A 22,601-nucleotide genomic window follows, 5' to 3' on the forward strand; every position below is an offset into this window, starting at 1 on the left:
TGGCAAACCGTAAGCTCCAAATTCATTAATCAAGAAGTACAAGAAGGCAAGCTGTTCTGTTCCTTCTTTGTTGGAAATAAGATCAGTTCTGCTGTTCTCAGTCTTTGAAAAATATGTAAGAACAATCCAGACCCCCACTGAACAAACCTTAACTTCTCAACTTCTTTCAAGGATCTATTGAAAAGCTTTCTTGTATTCCTTAGAATAAACACTACAGTTGAGCCATACCTAGAAATAGCATTACTGACAGATGTATTTCATACCAGTTTAGTTATTCCCATCATCATGTGCACAGATACGCAAGCCACAAGTCAAATCTCAAAACAGTGTTAAGCTTCATAGATAAAAGTTCGTATTAGAGCCTCCTTGTTAACTAGACAGGTCCGTGTTAAATTGCTGTTGCACCTCTATGCAGGTATATCTTGGAATATTGGATGCCTTCAGATTAGACATCAAGAGGTTGTCTATCTGGGTGTACATTACAGTAATGATGGTATCTGGAGAGCTCAGATGAAAATAAAACACCAAATAACTTAACATCTGCAGAAGATTCACAACAGAATCTGGTCTTCCATTTTCTCTTGAAGCCAGTGAAAGAAATAGTTCTGTTTAGCTTCCAAGGAAAACAAATCTGCATGTTTTTAGGTCAGCTGCCAAAACGTTTGTCTCATATCCCAAATAAAACCTACAGCAAGCAGTATCAATTGCTGCGCCATGTCACCTGATGTGGGAAATACAATCATCCCAACAGTTGCATCACAACATTTGCAGCTCTGAAGACCAAGAGTTGTTTCTTGGTTTGTTTTTTCGGTTTTGTGGGGTTTTTTTTTGGTTTGGTTGGTTTGTTTTTTGTTGGGTTTTTTTGTTGTGTTTTTTGGGGTTTTTTTTGTTGTTGTTTTTTTTTTTTAACATACATAGTTTTCCCCAAATACAATCTAACCTGAGCATAAATTACAAAGCTAAGGTTTGATAAACTTATGACGTATGGAAATATATCTGTGCCTTGGCTGTCCTGTCAAATGCAGTATTTTACCTTGGTTGTACTTTAGCACTAGGCAGATCCAGAAAAGGAACCAAATCTCTCAACCCCCACAGCCTACCACCTCCATCAGAAAGCACTTCAACCATGCAGACATCATGTTTTCCAGAGTTTCTCATAAATAAGTTACTATGAGAATCATAATAATAGTATACTCCAAAGCTGTTCCATTCCTGTAGTAAGTTAAAATACACTACAGTTGTCTTTTACTCCATAAAATTTCATTAACTTACAGTCTGAAATACATAAAAAGAACTCACATTCCCAAAGAGGGAGGCAAGGAAGGGAAATAAATTAAACCTCCAGAGCCCCCACAGAATTCAGTGGCACATCATGTGAGCACTAAAAGGCATTTATCCCTTTGGGTAACTGAAGAAGGAGCAGTACCCAAAGCAGTATCATGTGCCCTCGTGGATCGCTGCTGGACAAGTGAGCTGTGTATTGCCATCACAAGTTTTTAACAGCTCTAAGTGCCTAGTTTTCCAGATTCAAGTTTGAAATTTCAAACGTTCTAATGCTGCAAACTAATTACAAGCAGAGCTAGGGGGCTCGCCACAGCAAAGACTTGAAATAATGTGAAAGTCTGATATACTCAAGCTCTTGTAAGAAATGTTTAAGATTATATCAAAGACTGGTGTCTACCTCAGACACATCACTGAAGCGGAAGGGAAGGAGAAAAGAAGAATTCAAGTGTTAAAAAAAAAAAATATCAATCCATGAAAGTCTCGTCAAGTCATAAAACCAAAAAAAAAAAAGACATTTGCTCACACTCAGTTAAAGTTTGCTAAAGACCAACGGCAACAGCTTCTAAAAACTCTGCCTGTGCCAACATCGTCCCTAGACAAATCTCCAGGAACTTTGTGATATTTAACTTGCTTTAACTTCCACAAGCCACAGTCCCCTGAGAGTACAGGCACTGTCTTCCCTCCGTTCCCTGCACAGGTAATGCTGACAGCCAACGCACCCCAACACGAGGGCAGAGGCAAACCATGGAAAGTTACAAGAGAAGAGCAGCAGTGCAAAGTGAGATGAGGAGGTGGATCATGGGCCAAAGAGCCACACCACTGCAACACATTCCTGCACTCAAATAGAAGTCACAAATCCTCAGGCCTCTGCTCTCCTTTAAGCAGTTGTAAAGCTTACCAAAACATGCCAGGATGCGACATGTCGCACCTTTTTTTGGCAGCAAACTTGACTTAGGCAACCACCACAACCCACCAAATAGCAGGACCAAGTGCTACACATCACGCAGGAGTGGTAACTCAATGGGCATCTGCCCCCACCATTCAGGATTTCATCATCTACTGTGGCTCTCGATCCTCCCAGCAGTGCCACCAGGTCACGCTGTCATCTCTCCCTCTTTCCCTTTCCTCCTATGAAAGCGCGGAGTATGGTAGTTCACTCATCTAGAGGTAGCTGACAGCAACTGTTTCAATTTGTAATGCAGGGAAAAAATGCCAGTGAACCACAGAAACTTTGTAACTGGTTGACATAAAATAAGCTGCTTTTTTCACTTCTTTAATTTCAAATGGCAGATTTATTCCAGCCTAGCTGGTTGAATATGTGGCTATGAGTGTAACCCCACATGATAACTTTAAGTGCAAAGAAATATTTATTTTTTTTCTTTATTGTGATGATCACTAACACTGCAAAAACAAGCACTTACAGTTCAGGACAACAAAACTATGGCTTCTTGAGCAATTTTAACTGGCATGCATGTATAAGCACATACAATCATGCTGAACCCTACCATGTAGGTTAAGAGCTGCCCTCTCCCAGGGCTAACTAGTCTTCACTAAATGCTCAGAATGGATGGTGTTCAAGAGAATGAGTCGAAGTTTTTTTAATGGATAAAAGTTGTTCTCACAGGCCTTGCTTACTTGAGGAAAAACACAGAGCACAAGAAGCAGTCTACAAGAAGCAAAAACTCTATTAGTTAAAGTACTACATAGGACCACATCGTACCTGTTTTCTATTCTAAACTATGTCATGTCATAAACCAGTGTTGCCATCTCAGACTCTGTACTCTGACACAAAAAAGCAAAGCCAGGTTTTCTTTGTTTACTTGCTCTGTGCCAGGCATTTGCAATTCCCATTATCAATGATAACACTACCACTATTTTGATTGTTGATGTGGCAACAAGTGGCAATACCACAGAGTAATTTAGATGCACAGGCAGTAGTATGGGAAGTAGAAGAGAAAAAGAAATATAGCTAGAAGACTTGTAGCTGCACCCAGTGAATTAAAGTGACACATTGGTATCTTTGGTATCACAGGACATATAGACAGCCTTGCCTATAAAACAGCAAAAAGGTAATGCAGGAGTTAGACTACTTACACTAGTATACTTTTCATACCCTAGAAATTTAGAGCACAAAAAAAAAAACAGTTCACTTGCATAATATTCATTAGGTGTTCAACAATTGTGTTTATGTCCCCTTTGATCCTGCTCTGCATCAGCAGCATGTCAAATATTCGTAAGTCTTTCATGTTGTCCCAGACAACTTATCAACCCAAACCATAAGCAAAACTCAATGTTCAACACAAACCTATTGTTTCTCCAAAGTTACATTTTTGCCATCACAAAAGGTTATTCTCCAATAAAAAGATTTTTGAATGGTTTAAAAGTCAATGCTCTAACACCAGAACTTTATGCTGTTATGATAACAGTTTTCAACAACACTTTCTTACAAAAAAAGTAGTTCTAGCCAAGACTCAGTGGTTCTACTGGAACAATTGAGCATCTCATGCAAACACTTTCATTATGATATATACACACACACATATACACACACAATGTAATTAAAAGTTTAAAATCATATATATTTGAAAGCTTAATATTCAAGGCAAAAAAAAATAATTTCACACATATTCACAGAACATTAAATGGTGTTATGTACATCAGTATATGATAAGTGCAATTTCTATAAGAGAAACTCCAGGTATGCTGCCACATACATTGCCAGGAATCCAAATGATTTTTCTTTTTTGTGCAACTAATTTGTGCTTTTCATTGTACTAACAGAAAAATTAATGGCATATATGACATGATGCAATCTTGATGCCATAATCCTGTTGTCAGAGTACAGGGTCTCCCATTAACAAGTTGTTTGGGCTGTGGGCTTAGAGCTCAGGCCTTCTGGAAACAGTGTCCTTTGTTACCAAAACAGACCACTCAACTCTTGTTACAATGTTTTCTTTTCCCCTCTTCTGCTGCTTTTAAACACACACACATTTCCATTCACAAGAACCATCACATTTCTGATACAAGTCTCTATAATATGCCTTACAATTATCCATTTTAGCTTGACTTGATCTATAAAGATACACTCTGGGGAAACAATCATCCTGGTTTTCAGGATAGAAAAGACTGCTTGAAGTGTTCCTCCATCACCGTCTGTACAGAATCTGAGAATATTTTAAACTGCAATGGACCTGAAGAAGAACATGCCTCTCAGATTTGCCAACAGCATTCTAAACCATTCAAACTTTAGAAAGATTCAGCTCTGCGTGTCACCTACGTATCTTAACACTAGTGCACTAATACTTCTACCCTGCTACAGACTCACTCATGCCACTGAAAATTGAACTTTACAGGAAGATTATTACACCTTAAGTTCAAAGAGAGAGCTATAGCTTGTTGTGTTACGGGCAGGAAAGTTGACCAAGTAGAAATAAAGGAAGAACTGGTGAAAAGGTGCTCTTTTGACAACTGGCACTCTGCTTTTAGAAACTGATCTTATCTCAACCTTGTAAGACTGTATCAAGCCTGATTATACATTTCTGCATGGCCCAACAATCAAAGCTGTCTATGCTACAACATATTCACATTGTAGCTTTCAGTATTTCAGGAAAAGTGATCATCCTTATCTCTTTCCAAAACTTACACAAGTTTTCATAAATTACACAGAACTGCTCTAGAAGTGGAAGTGTTCTTCCTTAACTCTTTTCCTGTAAAAACTAAATGCCTCATAGAAATAAATAATTCAACAAAAATTATACAAAAGCTCATGAGAATCAGCATCAATGGTATTCTCATCTCAGCAGTGCTTCTAAACCCAAAAATTACATTTATTTTTAGCACAGACAACAGTTTAATGGGAAGAAAATTAGCTTATTTTATGATCACCAACAAGGGAATAAGTTCCAAATATCTCCTGAAAAAGTTGCTAAACATGAAAATAGCACAGTCTAAAAGGGAAACAAAACAACAAGTAGGATACCAGAAGACTCAGATTACAAGGCACAATCTTATATCTAATTTGTTTGCCTTAATTCTAAGGAAAACAAACTTGCACAAGAGCTAAACCAGTTATCTGTCAAAATACAGGAATCGAATAGCACAGATATTTATCATGTGTATTATCATTTTACAGAAAGAAATTTAAAATGCACTAATATAACTTAAAGGGAGTGTAATATATTTTACTCACTTTGATCAGCATAGTTTTTTGCTTTTAGTTCAAGCTGTCGAGTTTGTGATTCTAATGCTTCCACTCTGGTCTGTAAGTCCTTTTTCTCTTGTTCTTGAGAATCTTCAAACTCGATGAATTTCTAAACAAAGAAAGTGAAGTTAGACTCAACGATTAATTACAGATCTTTTTTTAAAAAGCCTGAGCAAAGTTCTTTCTGCAAAGTGAAAGAACAGCTACACAGCCATTCCTAGGTTTGTTTTTGAAAAGACTTTCACTTCAAGCAGCATGAAGGAAACAACACAGCAGCCCTTCACAGCAAGGAAGGGTGCAAGCAGGTTTCCCAGATCTACCGCCCACATTTAAACCTGAAGGACACTATTTTAGTCCAGTGTCCATCAGTCAAGCATCCCACCTAGATCGCTCTGTGCAATCGCTATCAACTAAGTGCCAACTACTTCAGAGAAGCCTGCTTGGGACTAACATAAATATGAATTATTTCATTCTTTCCTAACTTCACACACTCACCTACCAACACTGCATGTGAACACAGAGAGTCTTGGTATCCTTAGATTTGACTGAACACCGGTGAAGCAAGTCTTCACCTGTAAGCCATGAAGGTAAACACTATAGAGCAGGGACATGCCAGCAATAGTGCCAACCAAAATTACATACTATCTGTTCATTCCCACCCAATTTCTGTTATCATTTGATAAGTTATAAAATGCTCACAGTCTTCATCAAATACTTAATAACCATCTCCTGCAATCTGTCAACTGCATAGAAAACTATTCACGGGCACTCTGCAATTGTGCTGATCACCATCATTCTCTGCTACCTTGGTTTACCAACTTTGTGTCTCACAATATTCTGGAGTTCATTGATGTACATATCAGTGTTTACATTTTATAACATTAAAGTTACCAATTCATCATTATAGCAGTTTTAAAAGCATATTTTTGATATTTTTCTCAACCAGAAACTTAAGCGCAGTGTGTACTGGTAGCACAAAGAATGCGTCTAATACCAAAGATGTCTTAGGTCACGTCGTACTCTCTGTTCTGCATTGCAAAGAGAAGGCAAGGCCACAAACACAAGTTACGGAGAAGGCTCATCGTACGGGGAGGAAAAGCATACCAGAAGCCTTTGCAGGAAAAAAACCCCAAACATCCAAGACAGCTGAAGGGTCAGAAAGCAAGCTGCAGCTGGGTACCACATGAGAGCTAAGAGACAGAGAAGGCAGCAACTCAAAACCAGTAATATTATAGGTGATTTTAATAGAATTTTTTCCTACATATTGCTAGGAAAACTTAGTGGGAAAAATACTTCAAATGCTCACACATCAACTTTTAATAAGCTACTACTAAGTTTTAGCCAATGTGTTTTATAGCTTTTACAAAAGCAGAAACTTATAACCCCATGAAAAGAGCTTCAGTTTAGCAGGGTCATCAGAAGTTTTGATTAAAAATTACTTCAGATGTAGAAACACATCAAAACCTATGAAGTGGAACAAGAGTTCCTTTCAGACAAGCTCTCCTCGGCTATCACGGGACTAGGCATGGTGTTCATATGACTGTGCTTGAAGCTAAGTCATGAAACAATTGAGAAACAGCTGAGAGTAGCCCAGGTAGCATCGCTTTGGGTTCTGCAATTTAAACTGAGTTCTCCCACTTCAAAAAGACAGAGGTGCAAAAAGCATTTCTACCCCCTCAACATAAAGTTTGGGAATATTAATTTGTCAATGTAATACTGAAAAACTCAAACGTTAAACCTGTTTCATGTCTCCTTTGTAGTAAGTGACACAAGAGTTTTGCCCCTTTTATATTAAAGATTCAAGTCATGTCTGGTTTATTCTTAGCAGACTCCCTTTTTAAAAAGGCCTTCAAAGTTTGACAGAAATTTGGCACTGGAGCTAAAGACCAACATGGTTTTTTAAATTAAACACGGGTAAACATGAAAGAAGAATTATAAAACTAACATCTTTGTTTAGTTGCTTCTCTGATGATTTCCCAAAGTCATATGTGTCTCATAACTTGCAGAAGGCCAGTGACAATCATACTTTTGAATAAGCAGCCGTTCAAAGCCATCAATGTCATTGTTACTCATGAAACTAAAGATAGATATCATTATATCATTTTGTATTTCCTCTCAAGTTCTTCAACTGCAAGTACTAAAACTGGTTTTGCATTAAACGGTTTTGTTATTTTCTACTAGTTTAAATTCAAACTTTAACAAAATGAAAGCAAGTTACATCTCTTCAAAGCATTTTTATAATTAGAGCTGGGTAATTTTTTTTCCTCTGCTGAAAACTATACCAGATCAAATCATGGATTGAATACTTTAGACTTTGGATGTTTCTGTTTGGTTTTATCTCTCCTCTGGTGCCAGTATTAACACAGGAAGAGCCCCAGGAGATGGATCATCTCGTCCTGACTAAGCCTGTATGACTATGATGGAAGGACTAGTCAGATAAGCCACCACGGCAGCCAAGGATACGCTGAGCACCCATATTAAAAGACAACTTCTTTTTATCTATTTACATTGACAATACACTCAAATATCACACATCTTCTGCATTGCTTAATGTAAATGCAGCAGTACGTGTAGGAACATGTTAGCTGCTCAATATACGGATACTAAACATTCTCTTATTTCAACCCGAGCTACTGGTTACACAAAATACTGAGGCAGACAAAAATCTAGCTTTCCTCATTTTAAGTGACATCCCCTGTCTAGGCCACAAAGCCATATCTTACAACTCTAAGAAGAAGTGAGATTTTTTTGGCACTTTTTTTTTTTTTTGAGAACAAGCCGAAGGACACCAACACGTCTTTACAATCAGACTAAATACCACAAGATTACAGAAGATACAGCTAGAATGGTCCTTAAAAGGTCATATTGTTTCAAGGCCCTGATGCTCAGTGTTGATGTCTGGATCCTGATTTTGATTCAGATATAATGAGGTGCAAGCACAGGATATGATGCATGCCTCCTTCTGCTCATGCCTACTGCTGAAATCCAAGCCTGTGATACCTTCATAAACCATGTTTGGCAACTCCCATTTAATCCTTCCCATTTTCTCCTGACAGTATCAACTCTGTCATTTCAGACAGACATTTGTCTAACCTGTTCTTAAAGACCTCCAATAAAAAGTATGAAAAAGCACTTCACAAATAAGATTTATAAGTCTTTATGCAATCAATTTTAAATCTACTTAAAGTTTACACCAATAATCATTGCAATAAACATGAACTTGGACTACACAATGGAACAGCACAGCATACACACCTGAACCATTTAATCACTTAGTAATACGGTACTAGCCAAACGAAACATTTCTTCCTACATTTATGTCATCATCTGCTTCCTTATATTTCAACTTGTTTTCCCATCACACGATCCAGGTGCAATACTAAGCATATCTGATGTCAGAGTTCCACCTACCCGGCAGTCTTTATTACCCTGTGACATGCCCTTCAGTAATTTTTGTGGCAATGGTGCCAGCTTTTCAGCCAATGGCATCTTCTTCCTGGAGTAGGTAAAGTTAACTATGAAGCCAGCTCAGCTGGACTTGGGGTAGATAAAAAATATGTAACTGAAAACAATCAAGTAAATTTTACACTATTTTAGCAAGCTTTTTGTAAAATGGATCTCAGTTTTGCTCTCACATAAATTAAAAATACTTGAACTCCTATTGCAGAGTGTTTACTTAATACACAATCCTGAGGAAGAAAGTTAACTTTGGGAACAGTAAGGAAAGGCAGCCCCAAGTTCCCACTATTACTTAAATTAATTTTCATGGTGTTAAATCCTTTTTCATGGTTGCAAAAGTAGCAACCATGTATCGAACATTAGATTTCAAGAACAGCTTAATCCCACCAACAGCAGAAAAGCTAAAAGATGTATTAGACAGCTTGACATCACTAAAAGGAGTGAGTAGATTTGATCCTGTTTCCAAAACCCCTTCTGCTAGCCACACACCCCCAGGTATGGGGCAGTACACTTCTGCGGAAGTAAAACTTAGTAGTGTATAAAATAGCAGAACCCCAAATCCTTCTTCCTCTCCCACTTCTTTGCGACAGGGCATGCTGCCTAACAGTCACTAAGTGGGAAGATAAGTTATGCAGAACTGTAAGCAGAACAGCTGGTTCCTCTATTTCTTTAGCTGTATCACAAAACGTACCATGTTAAAAGTCAGACAAGTGACTTCACAGCAACTAAAAAGATCATGACTGTTACCTACAGGACCGAGAACTAGGCCCAGAACAACAAAAGGAAAGAAAGACACTAAGCCAAGAATTTGTCCAAGAAAAACAGTGCTATATTCATGCTCCCTCCTTTCGCTTCAACCATACTGAACCCATCAGATTATCTCAACATTCAGAAAAAATAGTTACAACAATCAAGTCTGAATAAGACAGGTACCTCTCGTGAACATACCGTGCTTTATCTATGACAGACATTTTCACATACGTACGGCATAACTGATCTCAGCACATATCAAAAAGATGAACTTTGTGCTTACAATTGAAAATACGGTCTTTGGTCTAATTGCACTTTGGAAAGCATCAGTAAGCTGTCTTGAAGCATGAGTACTAGTTTTTAGACTGCATAATGCTTGTCCCCTCAAGTTAATGTATCATGACACAAAGAAATGGGGATTGCAGTGCAATATGCGCAGCTCCTGAAGAGCTTTATGGTTTATGTTCTGCTGCCCAAGGCTGGCTTTTGTCAATCTGGCAAATGCTACCTTGTGTTTCAAGCCCGATTGATTTTCTCATGAATTAGTTCAGAAAATATTTATCAGTCTCTCAGTCTCTCACTCTCTTAATAAAAATAAAATATGTTTTCTAAAAGAGCCTTTTAGATGCAGCTTGTGTCAGAACTAGTGATTAAGTCTTTATGGCAGTAGTCCCCAGAGTGTAGACCATAAAGCACTATCAAACAGCTACATGTTTGACAAGGAGGATGAATGGCCTATTGCTCCAAGGGTTGGGGAGCCACCGTTCACACCTACTTCATAACAAACTAACAAAGTCCTGGAACAATTTGCAAACATTTTTCACTCGCTTATTACCATAATGTATACAAATATTTATAAAGGGCTAACATTTTTCAAATTAAGCTTTCATTGTCAATATTGTCTTCACCCTCAGTGTCGTTATTCATATGATTTTTGGAAAATTTAGAAGGAAAGCACAACCACAGAGATAAGCACAGGACACGAAGCCTGGAAACAGACTTGTAAGCCGGCTGCTCTATTACAGGTAATGCTGTCAATCCAATTTCCTACAGGAGTTCGGCAAGACAATGAGCTGGAGAAAGTTATCCTGCACGGCCACTTTCTATTGTATTGCTTTATAATCTCGCAGAAAATAATGCTTCACAAGCTTATTTACGCTGAAATAGTTCTTAGATATTTTTATTTCAATTTTTGCAGTAACATCCAAAGTCAGAGTTTATGTCATTGAACAGTCTGCACCACCTGCAGCTTTTATGCACCAACTCTGAAGAACTTGAGCGTAGACAGCACATATTTCCATATTTTTGGCAATGCATTCTCACCATGTTTTGTAAATACCCTTTACAACTGATCTGAAATGGACAATCCACCTCCGCCACAGGGAAAACCCAGAGGGAAAGTGAAAGAGCAGAGCAGTCTGCACATGGTTCCGTGTTCGCCCTGCAAAGCTGTTCTGCTTTGCCTCTATGGACCTGGCGACTGGAAGACCAGCGCTGCAGAGCGCTCTCGGAGAGTTATTTACGCGTCCTCCAGGACCAGCCGTGCTGAGTTCACGTGTGACAGAGCTCTGCCGCCCGCTGCGGTCACAGACCCCACGACAGTGCCCGGAGCAGCACCGGCTCCGCCGCGGCGCTGGAGGACACGCGGGCGGAGCGGGCAGGACGGAGCGCTCCCCGCCTTCCCTCCTCCCACGAACACGTCGCGACCTGAACTCGTCACCCGGTGGCTGCCGCGGCCCCTCAGACAGGGGCTCCCCCGGGACCTCCCTGCGCGGGAGCCGCAGGAGCCACCGCCGGGCCGCGGGGCACCCCGGGCCCCGGTGCCGCAAGCACCCCGCCCTCCGCGGTCCCCGGGGAGGCGGCCCGGCCGCCGCCGAGGGCAGGAAGTCCCCCCCGCCTCCACGGAGGAAGCCCGGAGCCGCCGCCCGCCTCGGGAACGGGCCCCCGCCCTCCACCGGCTCCGCGCCCGCCTCAGCCCCCGGGCCCGGCGCCCGCCCTCACCTCCTCGGCCTGCTTGCGCAGCGCCTTCTCCCGCTCGTACTGCGTGAGGAGCTGCTCGTTGTCGTCCCGCAGCAGCTCCAGCTCCACGCTGGTCTCCTGGCTGTGGGCGCACACCGAGTCCAGGTTCTCCAGGACGGCCACCACCAGCGGCATCAGCTCGGCCACCACCTCCTCGTCGTAGCGCCCGATGAGCCGCTCGAACTCGCGGTAGATGGAGCCCGCCAGCCCCGACACCCGCTCCGACATCATGGCGGGGCCGGGGCCGCCGGGGTCCTCCTGGTACACCACGCCGTCCGCCAGCTCCATGGCTGCCGGCGAGCGCCTTCCCTCCGGGGGCCCGGCGGGGCGGCCGCAGCTCAGCGCGCTCCCGGCGCCGCCTCCTCCCTCTGCGGCGGGGCCTCGCCTGCAGCCCGGGCGAGCGGGGAGGGAGGGGGCGGAGAGCGGCCGCGGCGCACGGCTCTGACCTCACCTGCCGCGCCGGGGCGGAGCCGCCGCGTCACGCGGGAGGAGCGGGGCGAGTCACCCGCCCGCAGCCGCGCGGGGGCGGGGCCTGGGCATGACGTCACGCGGGCGGGGCGGGAGGGCGGAGCGGTGCCGCGTCAGGCGGGTGAGGCGGCGGCGGTAGCCCTGGTGGTCGCCGCTGTGCCCCGGTGTGTCCCTCCTCGGGAAACCGCGTTCCGCAGGAGCCAGGCGGCGGCCGCGGTGTCTGCGACACGTTGGGGGTCACTGGAGCAAAAGCCGAGGCGCCCGGCGGTGGGGGGCGGAGGGCTGCCGGGCCCTCGGGCAGGGTGTGCGCCTCAGGTTTAGGCCGTGCCGGTGCCGGTTGAGCTGGAGAGCACCGAGCTCCGTCGCTGAGGCACCGGGGCCCACGGGCTGCGCCCTGCGGGGAGCTCGCCGCCCGTGGAGGTGGCCTCCCGTGGGGCCGGGGAGGCGGGCGGCCAGCCCAGGGGATTGCGCAATTAATCTTCATCCTTTGGAATGGAAGATTTAAGGAAACGCTATCTGACAGCTCACATGAAAGCGTTATTATTTATTTATTGCATCCACAGCGGCATAAATAGATCAAGTGATTCATTTAGGGATGACTGACGGAGCTAAAACTAGATGTTAGGACTTCCCAGCTCCCAAGCCATGCTTGGGTCGCAGTGCTGGCTGATCTCTTGACAGCGAAAAGACGTTTCATTTCTAACAAGGTCTCCAGATAAATAAATACCGGGAATCCTGTTTTATTAGCAATAACACAACTTAGAAAGCATCTTGCACTTGCTAAGAGAGATCGGGTTTCCTAGGATTTGGATCAGTGAATTCCATCCTGGATCATGTGTTTTGTCATGGGAATAATGTGAGCTGTTCGAGACATTTACGGTAAATTTGAAAACATCTACTGAGACTGAAAAGTTTCAGAGTTGCTTCGCATCCCTCATTTTTATCATATAATTCATATTTGGGGAAATCACTGTTTTTCATCAAGTAAAAGTTATTTAATGTACAAGGGAGCTAAGGAACCCGGCAGTGCAGCAACAGGACAGGAACAAAGAAATGAGTGTGTTAAAAAATGCAAATGCTTGAGAAGTGCTGGAACTGTAACTGTGATTTCCACTGGAGAGCAGTAGAGCTTTGCACTGTATTTTCTCCCATTTGGATTGATTCTAAGACAGTAACTCTGCTTTAAATGCATATGCTGCGCTGTCTTTTTATGTACTAAGCTAGTGGGTCTGCGCAGGAATGACGAAGAAGAAAAGACTTCAGCCCCGTATATTGGATTTCTTATGAATTCTGTTTGGACATCATCCTCCTAAGCTAATATTTAACTTACTGTGGCTAAGGCATAGGCAGTTAAAGTACAAATTTATTTATAAACACGGCAAAAGGAAAGAAAAGCTGTTTGCCTTTTAATTACGACCAAAAAATTTACATCATTTTAGCTGAAAAATAATTTTAAAAAAGACACAATGTATACTTACCTACTCATCTCCTCAAGTGAAATTTTCATTTAAATGATTGGAAATGATCCCTATGAAAAGATTATTTTTTTCATATTTCTCTTTAGCTGTTCTCCACTGAGAAAAAAATGCAACTTCTCTGTGTTAGCCTGCAGTCTGCCAGGGATTACAATCCTGACTTGGTGCAGGAGTGTTGAGGGAAGCTGTCTTCCAGAATTTGTCTCTCCCTTCAGGTCATACATCGTTTCCCATTTGCCTCAGTTGTTTGTATTGCGGAACACACTGAGAGCCTTTGGGGTGGGCGTTATGACTTGTGTTTTTTTTACTGAGCCTGAATAAATCTTGCAGGAAGACTGCAGACAGCCAAAGGTGAGAGGGAACTCCGTTCTGCTCTCAGGACGAGGCTGGCAGGCCGTATCTAATTGCAGTGGGCTTGTAACCTACACCTCACCGCATTATTCATGTGTAACGCTGCATAATGTGAGGACAGCTCTAAAGAACAGCAGATTATTGTGAGGATAAAAATACCAATTGTCTTGAATTGTAGCAGAGATCTTTTTCTCTCTGTAGAGTTTTATAGTTATTGCCATCCTACTTGGCAAACTGCACAAATAAAGCTCAAAGACGTACGTTCTGACAGACGGCAAAAATGGGTCAAGGTGTCTGCTGACAGCCTTTAAGGGAAGGGGTCTCTGAGGAGATGCTATTTTTATCCTGTTTCTATTAGCAAAATGGATAGATGTGGTTTTCTTTCACAGCTGGATCGAGTCCATCACAACAGGCAGGCTGCTGCCACTAGAGTCGCAGTCAGACTGAGGAGTACAGGTAGCAGATAGCCATTTGTGCTCGTGTTTTATTTCTAGTCACCTGGGGGGTTTTCTAACAGGAATAAACGGAGTATTTAAAAAGATGAAAATCAGAAAAATCACCTGGGGGTCAAGTTTCGAGTGGTGTAAAAACGTATCTTACTGACAGTCTTACCACTGTGATCATGTTTTATGATGTGCACCTTGCAGACAGTGTGAGATGAGAAACTTGGGGGTGGATTAAAAATAGAACAATTTACAGAATTATATCCTAGTTGCTTGCCCGGAGATTAAGGGACCTTGATGACCTGTCAATTTAGTAAACTAATCAAGCATATGAAACAGCACAAAGAAATGTGATAGTATTGTCTTTATAGCTTGAAAGCAGTGTCTGGCTGTAGTAACTACTAGAGTAAAATGCAATTCACACTCTTGGGGAAAGAACTGCCTGAGAAAGAAATAAGTTTTCTGGATATTAAGAAAAATTATATTCCCTATCCCTAGAAATAACAGTTTATTTTAAAGTAAATTGATTTGCAATTTACCAGGAAAGAAAATTAGCCCTCAAATTGTTATGGGGTGAGAAGAGCTTAATGTGGACTACCCAAAGGAAGAAACTGTTGTAAAAGCTTAATTCTGTGGTGCTTTATATCTTAAAGGAGAACAGAAATGAAGCTAAAACAGATGAATGATAGCAATACTTAGCTAAATGAAGAGTAGTTTAGCCGTGAGCAACAAAACTGTGTCAGAGTCTGGTTATAAGGAGCAAGAGGTGCACAGCACAAAATGGGAGTCCCGATGAGAACTCCCCACGTGTTCTGAGCGGTACAGGTATAGGCTGTTAGCTGAGATCACTACAAAGCTGGGAACAAACCGACAAAGCTGGGAGCTATGTTTAAATTCTCCTGAAGTCTGGAGATATTCACAGTCAGTCTTTTGCCTTAGGCCGGTTTTAAAAATCTCTGCTGGTTTTAAGTAATGTGTAAATGGCTTGAGCTCAGTAATTATACTTAGTTTACTCACTGAAGACTTTGAAGGACTTTACTTTCTCTTCCCATGATCAGCCCGTTTTTAGGAAATTATTTGTCTAGACTGACGACTACTTTGCATTTTAGGTAAACATGTAATTTTCAATGTAATTTAGTAATTTTGGTAGAATTTTCAACCAGCAGAAAAGCTGTTCTTTATACATTAAAAATAACAAGGAAGCATGCTTCTGTGGTGTGTCAAGTACTATATAATGCACAACATGCTCTGCTAATCATGGATTTATTTCAAAAGTGACAAAGATGACCCTTATTTAATGAGGTTAATAGACTTGGCAAAAATCACACAGCAGACCTGTGGTAAAGCTGCAAATAGTGCTTGCTCACCTTACGGCAAGTCCTAAGCTTTAATCGTTAAATGACATAGTTTTAGCAAGGCTATAAATAGATGTCCTGTTGCTGCTTTTAAGTGGGTATTTTTCGAAACATCCTGTTTCTAGAGACCTTTTTTCTATTTTTAAATATTATTTTGCCTTAGTGTGGATTACAGCACTAGAGTTAGAGTACTACTAAAACATTAGAGGTTTAGTAGTATGAAATGTCTTAAATAAACATGTATTTAAACAACAGAATATAGTGGTTTGACATTATCAGGAGAATACTCAGAAATTCTAAGTCCAAAATAACTTCAACGGGCACTTGCTAGGATGTACAAGGCTGTGTTTTTTTAAAACATCTTTCATTAAATCAGAGACCTTGGAAGAATGTAGGATAGTAGGATCATACCTGGAAACAAAGACCCCTGAATACTAGCAAGCAGGTTGCTTGAATAGATGCTTATGTCAGATCTAGATTCTCCCACCAGAACTAAAAGTAAGACATGGATGTGTGACAGATTGTAGCAAAGAAAAGGGATCCCAAGTAAGGAAATCCACGCTATCAAAAAGCTGAGCTTACCCTGTTCAGCAGCAGCTAAGTCCTGCCCAGAGGGAAGTGAAATCTGCATTATTTGGCTTTCAAGAAGAGCAAGGGAGTGGAGCCCAGGAAGTTCCTCCCAGTTTCAGAAACAAAACCAGGACAAGCACAGATTTTCTCTCAGCAGGACATGCTGCGAATGCGAGAACTTGGGCATCCAGATGTTTTATCCTCAGATCTCTCAAAGGGAATAAAATGCTCGAGGCAAAACAGTCAAGTGGTAAATTGTTGAATGGTGTTGTGACCTAAAAAAAATGCCTTATTTAAAGAGGAAGCTTGAAGAAAACAGAACAGCAGGATGATGAGATTTTTATTTAAATAATTTTGTGTGCCTTTTGCTAAATAAAAATGAGATTCAGCAGCTAAGACTTAAATGCTTAAAAAAGGCATTTCCCTAGCATCCCCCCTTTAAATGACTTGGACAAGAGAAAATAGTAGATGACAGTATAAAACCAAGGGCAGACCCCCGGGCTGGGTGCTGCGGTGCCGGAGGCGGCGAGAGGCCGGATGAACGGGCCGGGGCCGCCGGCGGGACAGGAAAAGGGATCACGGACCAAATCCCCTTATCGGATTAGAGCGAGGGCGCGGGCCGGCACTGCCGGAGAGCTCCCGGGAAGGGCTGAGGGGGAGCCGGCGGGCGGCGGGCGGCCGGGGAGACCCTGGGACCGGCGGGGGCTGGAGCGGCGACACCTGCGGCACCTCCGGCAGGGCCCGGCCCAGCGCCCCCTGCAGGCGGGAGGCCGCGCCGTCGCCATGGCAACCGGCCGCGCCGGCCTGCGGCCGCCCCGAGGCGGCGGCACCGGCGGCCCGCGGGGGCGGCTTAGGGCTAAGCCGCGGCTCGGCCGCAGCGGCCGCCGCGATGGGCCGGCAGAGGCAGCCGGGGCCGGCAGCAGGTGAGGCGGGGCGGCGGGCGCGGGCGCGGGGTGGTGCTGGGGAGAAAAGGGGCGGCGGGCGGGGGCTGAGCCCCGACGCGTTTCAGCGCTTTTCTACAACACTGAACCGGCACCAGCCGCTGCGTCCCGCGGTGCGCCCGGGGACACCCCCGCCTGCCGGGCTGCCCCTCGCGCGTGTGTGTGTGTGTGTGTGTATGCATCTGTACGTACCCGTATACGTGTGTATGTGCACACACGTAGACACAGACTTGCAGCAAAACAGTGCTCAAAAAAAACCCCAAACCCCGATAACACTGGTTTGCAGATGAAAATGATGCCCATGGATTTATTCAGCCTGCTTTGCCCTGAATTGTGGGCAGCAGCCTCCCCTGCTGCACTCTGAGATGTACCTGTGACAGACTTTACCTTCCGTTCCACTTAGAGCTTTTCTGATTTTAATATTTGCTAATTGCTTGTTTCTATATGTGGCACATTGTTATTGTTTTAAACTTACTTTGTGTGTACATGATTGATTTATCAAATCGGTGCAGATCATGGGTTAATGACCTTAAGATGTAGCTGATTTAATTATAATAATAGTTGATATTACACGCGATACAGGGCTGCGATTGCACTTGCCTGCTGGTTCTGGAATAGTGACTTTTATTCTCTTCATCCTCAGGACGATGGCTTCTGTCTCCGAGCGCACGTTCATCGCCATCAAGCCTGACGGAGTTCAGCGGGGACTGGTGGGAGAAATCATCAAGCGATTTGAACAGAAAGGATTCAAACTGGTGGCCATGAAATTAATACATGTAAGTTTTCCTTAATTTGTATGTCTCCTTTTTCTTTTCAACTGCAGCCTTAAAATAAAGCAGCATGCTATAATGACAAATGTAGTCTTCAGAACAATTAAACCTGAAATTTTGAGAAGTCTTTGAATATTTTGGATATTTTGGAAAAGCTCCAATTCCCAGCTCTAGCTAAATGCTTTAGACATACTAAGCACACTAATTTTAGTAACTTGATGTCCTCAGTCTGAAGAGAATATTCTTCTAGGTGCATCCTATAGCTAATAAATATCTTCGAATAACTGCAACAAATACCAGGTCACATAAGCTGTCTATATGGGCAAAAGATACCTTTCTAAGTTCAACTGTGGTTAAAGCAAACCGTTCGAATTCGTATCGACCAAAAGTACTTCTAGGAAGATGCTAGAAATGCTGAATTTTCAAGTGCTTGCAGGTTTTAGGATTAATAGTGCTCTGTGGTTAATCTATGTGATTTCAGTATGCTCTTAAGTTCTTACAGTAAGCTTTTTTGGTTTGGTTGGTTGTTTTTTAATGCAGGCCTCCGAAGACCTTCTGAGAGAACACTACATTGACTTAAAAGACCGGCCGTTCTATGATGGTCTGGTGCGGTATATGCACTCTGGACCTGTTGTAGCTATGGTGAGTTCTTAAAAATGAAGCTCAGCTAAGAAAAATGTACTGTTTAATTGTCTTACCTGCAATAAGGTTGTGTTACTTATTGAATTCTAGTTTACTTTTAAAAGAATTTTAAAACCTAGATTCAAATACTGTCATTAGGAAGATGTACTGTTAACTCCTTTCTCTTTAATCTTTTTCTCATTATCCTTCTCTCCTTTGAGTCAGGATGTTGAGGAAGAGGGCGGGGGTAAAGGGGAAACCAAAGCTGGGACACCTTGAGAAACACTAAACCTGCACAAAAAGCGCACTATGAAATGCCATGTATTAAGCAAGCTGAAAAATGATGTGGAATATTTTTACTACACTCCTAAGCTATAACAACTTTGAAAATCTTTTTCAGTCTAACATCATTAGAAGGGTTTTTCTCTTTTTTTCCTTGCTAGTGTGTTTGTAAAATAGTTCAGCTGGAGGTCTAGATCTTCAATGAGCAGACAGCTTTGTAAGGCTGTTTACCATATTGAGATTTAAAATTTTTCTCTTCCCATCCTTGGTGAGGAGAGGTATTGGGCAGAAGGGGAGAACTTCAGCAGATGCTTCAACAATCTGACAGAAAAAATGGGAGATAAAATACGTCTTGCTACTAGCAATATTCAGATGGTGATTTTCGCCAGGATGAGCAGCATTGTGTAATTCTGGAAGGTAAGATTAACTCTTGCTACTTTATCTACTGCTAAGATGTAATAATCTCAATGGATTTTTTTTTTAAGGTGTGGGAAGGTCTTAACGTGGTTAAGACTGGAAGAGTGATGCTAGGGGAAACTAATCCATTCGATTCGAAGCCTGGCACTATTCGTGGTGACCTCTGCGTTCAAGTTGGAAGGTATATTTTGAAACTATTGATACCGTGTAAAGACACTAAATGTCCAGTGGTATGTCACGATATATGTAGGAGCTGTGCTCCATCCTTCTCTGTCTTATGCACAGAGCTGCTGTTCCCTGTGCCCATTTAATGTTACTATCTAAAGATGGAAGTCGAGTCGTGGTCTTCCCCATTGACAAAAGTGATGAGCAAAGCTGGAATTGCGTAACTCCATGCCTATTACTACTTCACAGTTACTCACAACTTCTCTTCATAATGGAGACCACTTCAAAAAAAAGAATCTTGCCTTGCTTTGAGTGTGAGGATTATATTACTTTTATATCCACCTTTTCTTTTCCTAGGAACATCATTCATGGAAGTGATTCTGTAGAAAGTGCTGAGACAGAGATCAATTTATGGTTCACTCCTGAAGAACTGGTTGATTACAGAAGCTGTGCTCATGAATGGATCTATGACCAAAACTGAGCTGATACCTTTTGATATCCCTACTGTCTGTAAACATCTGCTAGCCTCTAGCTGTTTCAAAGTGCTTCACATAAACTAGTATAAACCTGTCTCAGAAATCTGTGAGACTGCTCGGTTGTGAATATTAAATATAGTCAGTGTTTGCTGCTGCTTTGGTTAAAAAGCTGTCGAGCTGTCGATGGAATTGTACTTTTAAAAAGCTGCTGCTGGGAGTGAGAGATATGAGACTGAAACACAGAGAAGTAAAACATTAATTGTTAATGACACAGAATGCATATATTTTCCTGAAACACTCTGTAGTCAAAGAAGGTATTTTGGTAAATAGAAAAAAAAAAGTGGTAAAAATTGATTTGGTAAATAAATATGCAAATAGCTCAGTGTCAAAGGTTAGCTTTCTTAAAATGTTAGGGGACAACTGGTGGTATGTAAATATATTGATAGTGTGCCCAAATGTTGAGGATTGAACTTGATATCAAGCGAATCCCCATGCGCAAAATGGCTGCAGAAAAAAACTTACTTATTTCTCTCTCCAGAATGTGCTGTGCCTGTATCCAGAGCATGGCTTTGATTAAAATCAGAACTTTCCTCTAGATTGACACTGTTTCAGCTTGCATCCCCCTCCCCTCCCTGGGATTTATTTACCGTTTTAAGGAAGGATTAATCGGCCAGGCTTTCTGAAATGCCCTTTTATGTGAAAAGAAGATTAATGTGAGGATGGATGAGGGAGATCTACCTTCAGGCACCTTACTGTAGCAGTCCTCTGACATTGCACAGAGCAACAGAGTGGTGTTTGCTTTACTGGCTGAACAGCTGATAATTTAGCTGTGTTCTCATTTGTGTTCTTTCCTTGATAGCTGGTGCTCCCAAAGCAAGCTGTTCTTGGATAAGGTATTTCAGAAGTGACTTTCGCACTTTTTTTAAAATTTATTTAATGATGTAAAGAAATACAGTCATCATAACGCTAAATGTATTTCAGTAGAGTTGTCTGCTTCTACCAGAGAAAACTATCAGCCTCTTGCAGAGATTTTAACAACAAATATTCACTAGCTCTGCTGCAGGAGGAAAAGAAATGTGTTGGGGTCAATATTATGTCTTTATTTACCTGCAACATTGTATTCATTAAAAGCAGGAGTTTCATGAAATTAATTGTTCAAGCTCCTAGATTTTTTCCTATAGTGAGTTTTTGCTTCAAAGACTAACCTGTGCAATGAATGTTCAGTTCAATGCTTATGTGAAGATATCAATGCTTTGTGAAGATATCTAACTCCTAAAAAGAGATGGTACAAAATAAACCATTTGCTGTTTCTTAAGTGAAATAAAAGGAAATTTTCATTATATTGTCTTAGATCTAATTAATTATTATAAGGAGAGAGAACAAATTCCCTAACTACCAAACTGTAGGTAAGGTTGTTAGCTTCTTTTCTAAAGATAAACAGTGTTATAGAAGATAAATAATTAAGTTAAAGGTTGTTAAAAGAAAAGGGAACATGTGACAAACCTGTGCACGAGATGATTCCTCTCCAGTTCCACTTTTGCTTGAAGGATTACTTGAGGTTTCTTTTTCTTGTTTGCTTACTACAAAATAGAGAAATTTGGGTTATCTGGAGATGTGGAGGTTGTCAGCAAGCTACTGATTAGTATTTCCAATGCACTGAGACCAAGAGGAGGTGGAGGTCAGCCATCTCTCAGAAGAGATGCAATACTCCTGCACATCTGAGATGTCTCACTGAGCGTGTCTAGTTTCACTAATTAGGAGTGGCCTGTCAATAAGGGACTGCATTAAGTACTGCAAACGGTATTTCATTAATATTACAATTGCAGTGATGGTATACAATTATAACTACCTCAGGAAGAGAAAAGGTGTTTTGTAAATTAGTAACAGGTCAAGTAGTAAACATCATAAAAAGTAACAACACTCTTCCTAATTCTTTTTATGACACGAGTCCAGGAACTGGGGAGTTTTACCCCTGCGTTTTGACACTTTGCAGCTTCATCTTCCCCTATCCCAACACTATTGCCGACACCTTTCCTTGCTCACGGATCCCACATCACTATTCTGTGAGAAATGTAATTCCAAGCAGCTGTGAGGCACGCTGCTGGGGTTAACCTAGGCTGCCAGGAGCAAGCATTAGTTACCAGGCTACAGGGATTATCTCCGAAAACAGCAAAGCAAGTGCCTCTCAGTAAAAACTCATTTCGTATAGTTATATACCCTCAGTCTTTTCACTGTGGAAAAGGCTTATACCCCGTTGCTGCAACTGAATGTCAATAACCTTCCAAGGCGGCTTTCGAGGAGGTGAAGGCGACAGGAGCCGCCGGGCACACGCGGCCCGCAGCTCCCCCAGCCCGGCGGGCGGCCGGGCCGGCTGCCAGGCGCGGCGGGAGCTCGGTGGCAGCTGGGCCGCGCCCCGCCGGGAGTTAAGGGAGCGCAGCGGCCGCCGCCAGGTTCCGTAGCAGTGTCCCGCCGGCCCGGCCCTCACCCCCGACACCTCGGGCTGGCGGGTGTGGGCGGGCGGACGCCGAAGCGAGCCCCCAGCCCCGCCAGGCCC

The 22,601-nt window shown here is 42.4% G+C and overlaps 2 protein-coding genes and 1 long non-coding RNA gene across 5 annotated transcripts in view; 1 reads left to right on the top strand and 2 right to left on the bottom strand.

Annotated features, from left to right (window-relative positions):
* Positions 1-12,113, bottom strand: part of SPAG9 (sperm associated antigen 9) — a 63,398-nt gene extending 51,285 nt beyond the window's left edge. For both annotated transcript variants that reach the window (XM_068413064.1, XM_068413063.1), the window contains exons 1-2: positions 11,696-12,113; positions 5,474-5,594 (exon numbers count right to left, since the gene is read on the bottom strand). In XM_068413064.1, coding sequence (XP_068269165.1) covers positions 5,474-5,594; positions 11,696-12,001 — 427 coding nt within the window. In that variant the 5' untranslated portion in view covers positions 12,002-12,113. The remainder of the gene's footprint in view (positions 1-5,473; positions 5,595-11,695) is intronic.
* Positions 12,114-17,836: 5,723 nt separating this feature from the next.
* LOC137670424 (uncharacterized) lies at positions 17,837-22,434 on the bottom strand. Of its 2 annotated transcripts, none has more exons than XR_011049246.1 (3): positions 22,326-22,434; positions 21,551-21,627; positions 17,837-18,023 (listed from the first exon to the last, which is right to left on the bottom strand). It is a non-coding gene; the product is annotated as an uncharacterized lncRNA (long non-coding RNA). The 2 variants fall into 2 exon arrangements; XR_011049245.1 differs by having other exon boundaries at positions 22,265-22,434.
* On the top strand, positions 17,964-19,949 carry LOC137670422 (nucleoside diphosphate kinase-like). The gene is made up of 3 exons (XM_068413267.1): positions 17,964-18,092; positions 18,627-18,728; positions 19,929-19,949. The coding sequence occupies exons 1-3, from the start codon at positions 17,964-17,966 to the stop codon at positions 19,947-19,949; spliced, it is 252 nt and encodes an 83-aa protein (XP_068269368.1).
* Positions 22,435-22,601: the final 167 nt, after the last annotated feature.

The sequence above is a fragment of the Nyctibius grandis genome, chromosome 15 (genome assembly GCF_013368605.1).
Source record: "Nyctibius grandis isolate bNycGra1 chromosome 15, bNycGra1.pri, whole genome shotgun sequence".
NCBI lineage: Eukaryota > Metazoa > Chordata > Aves > Nyctibiiformes > Nyctibiidae > Nyctibius > Nyctibius grandis.

What these genes read in the sequence shown, in the direction of transcription:
- LOC137670422 (XM_068413267.1), top strand. Translation starts at nt 17,964, where the DNA reads ATGGCTTCTGTCTCCGAGCGCACGTTCATCGCCATCAAGCCTGACGGA. An exon ending in TGGCCATGAAATTAATACAT is followed by an intron (nt 18,093 to 18,626) that starts GTAAGTTTTCCT and finishes TTTTTAATGCAG; the next exon opens with GCCTCCGAAGACCTTCTGAG. An exon ending in CTGGACCTGTTGTAGCTATG is followed by an intron (nt 18,729 to 19,928) that starts GTGAGTTCTTAA and finishes TTCTTTTCCTAG; the next exon opens with GAACATCATTCATGGAAGTG.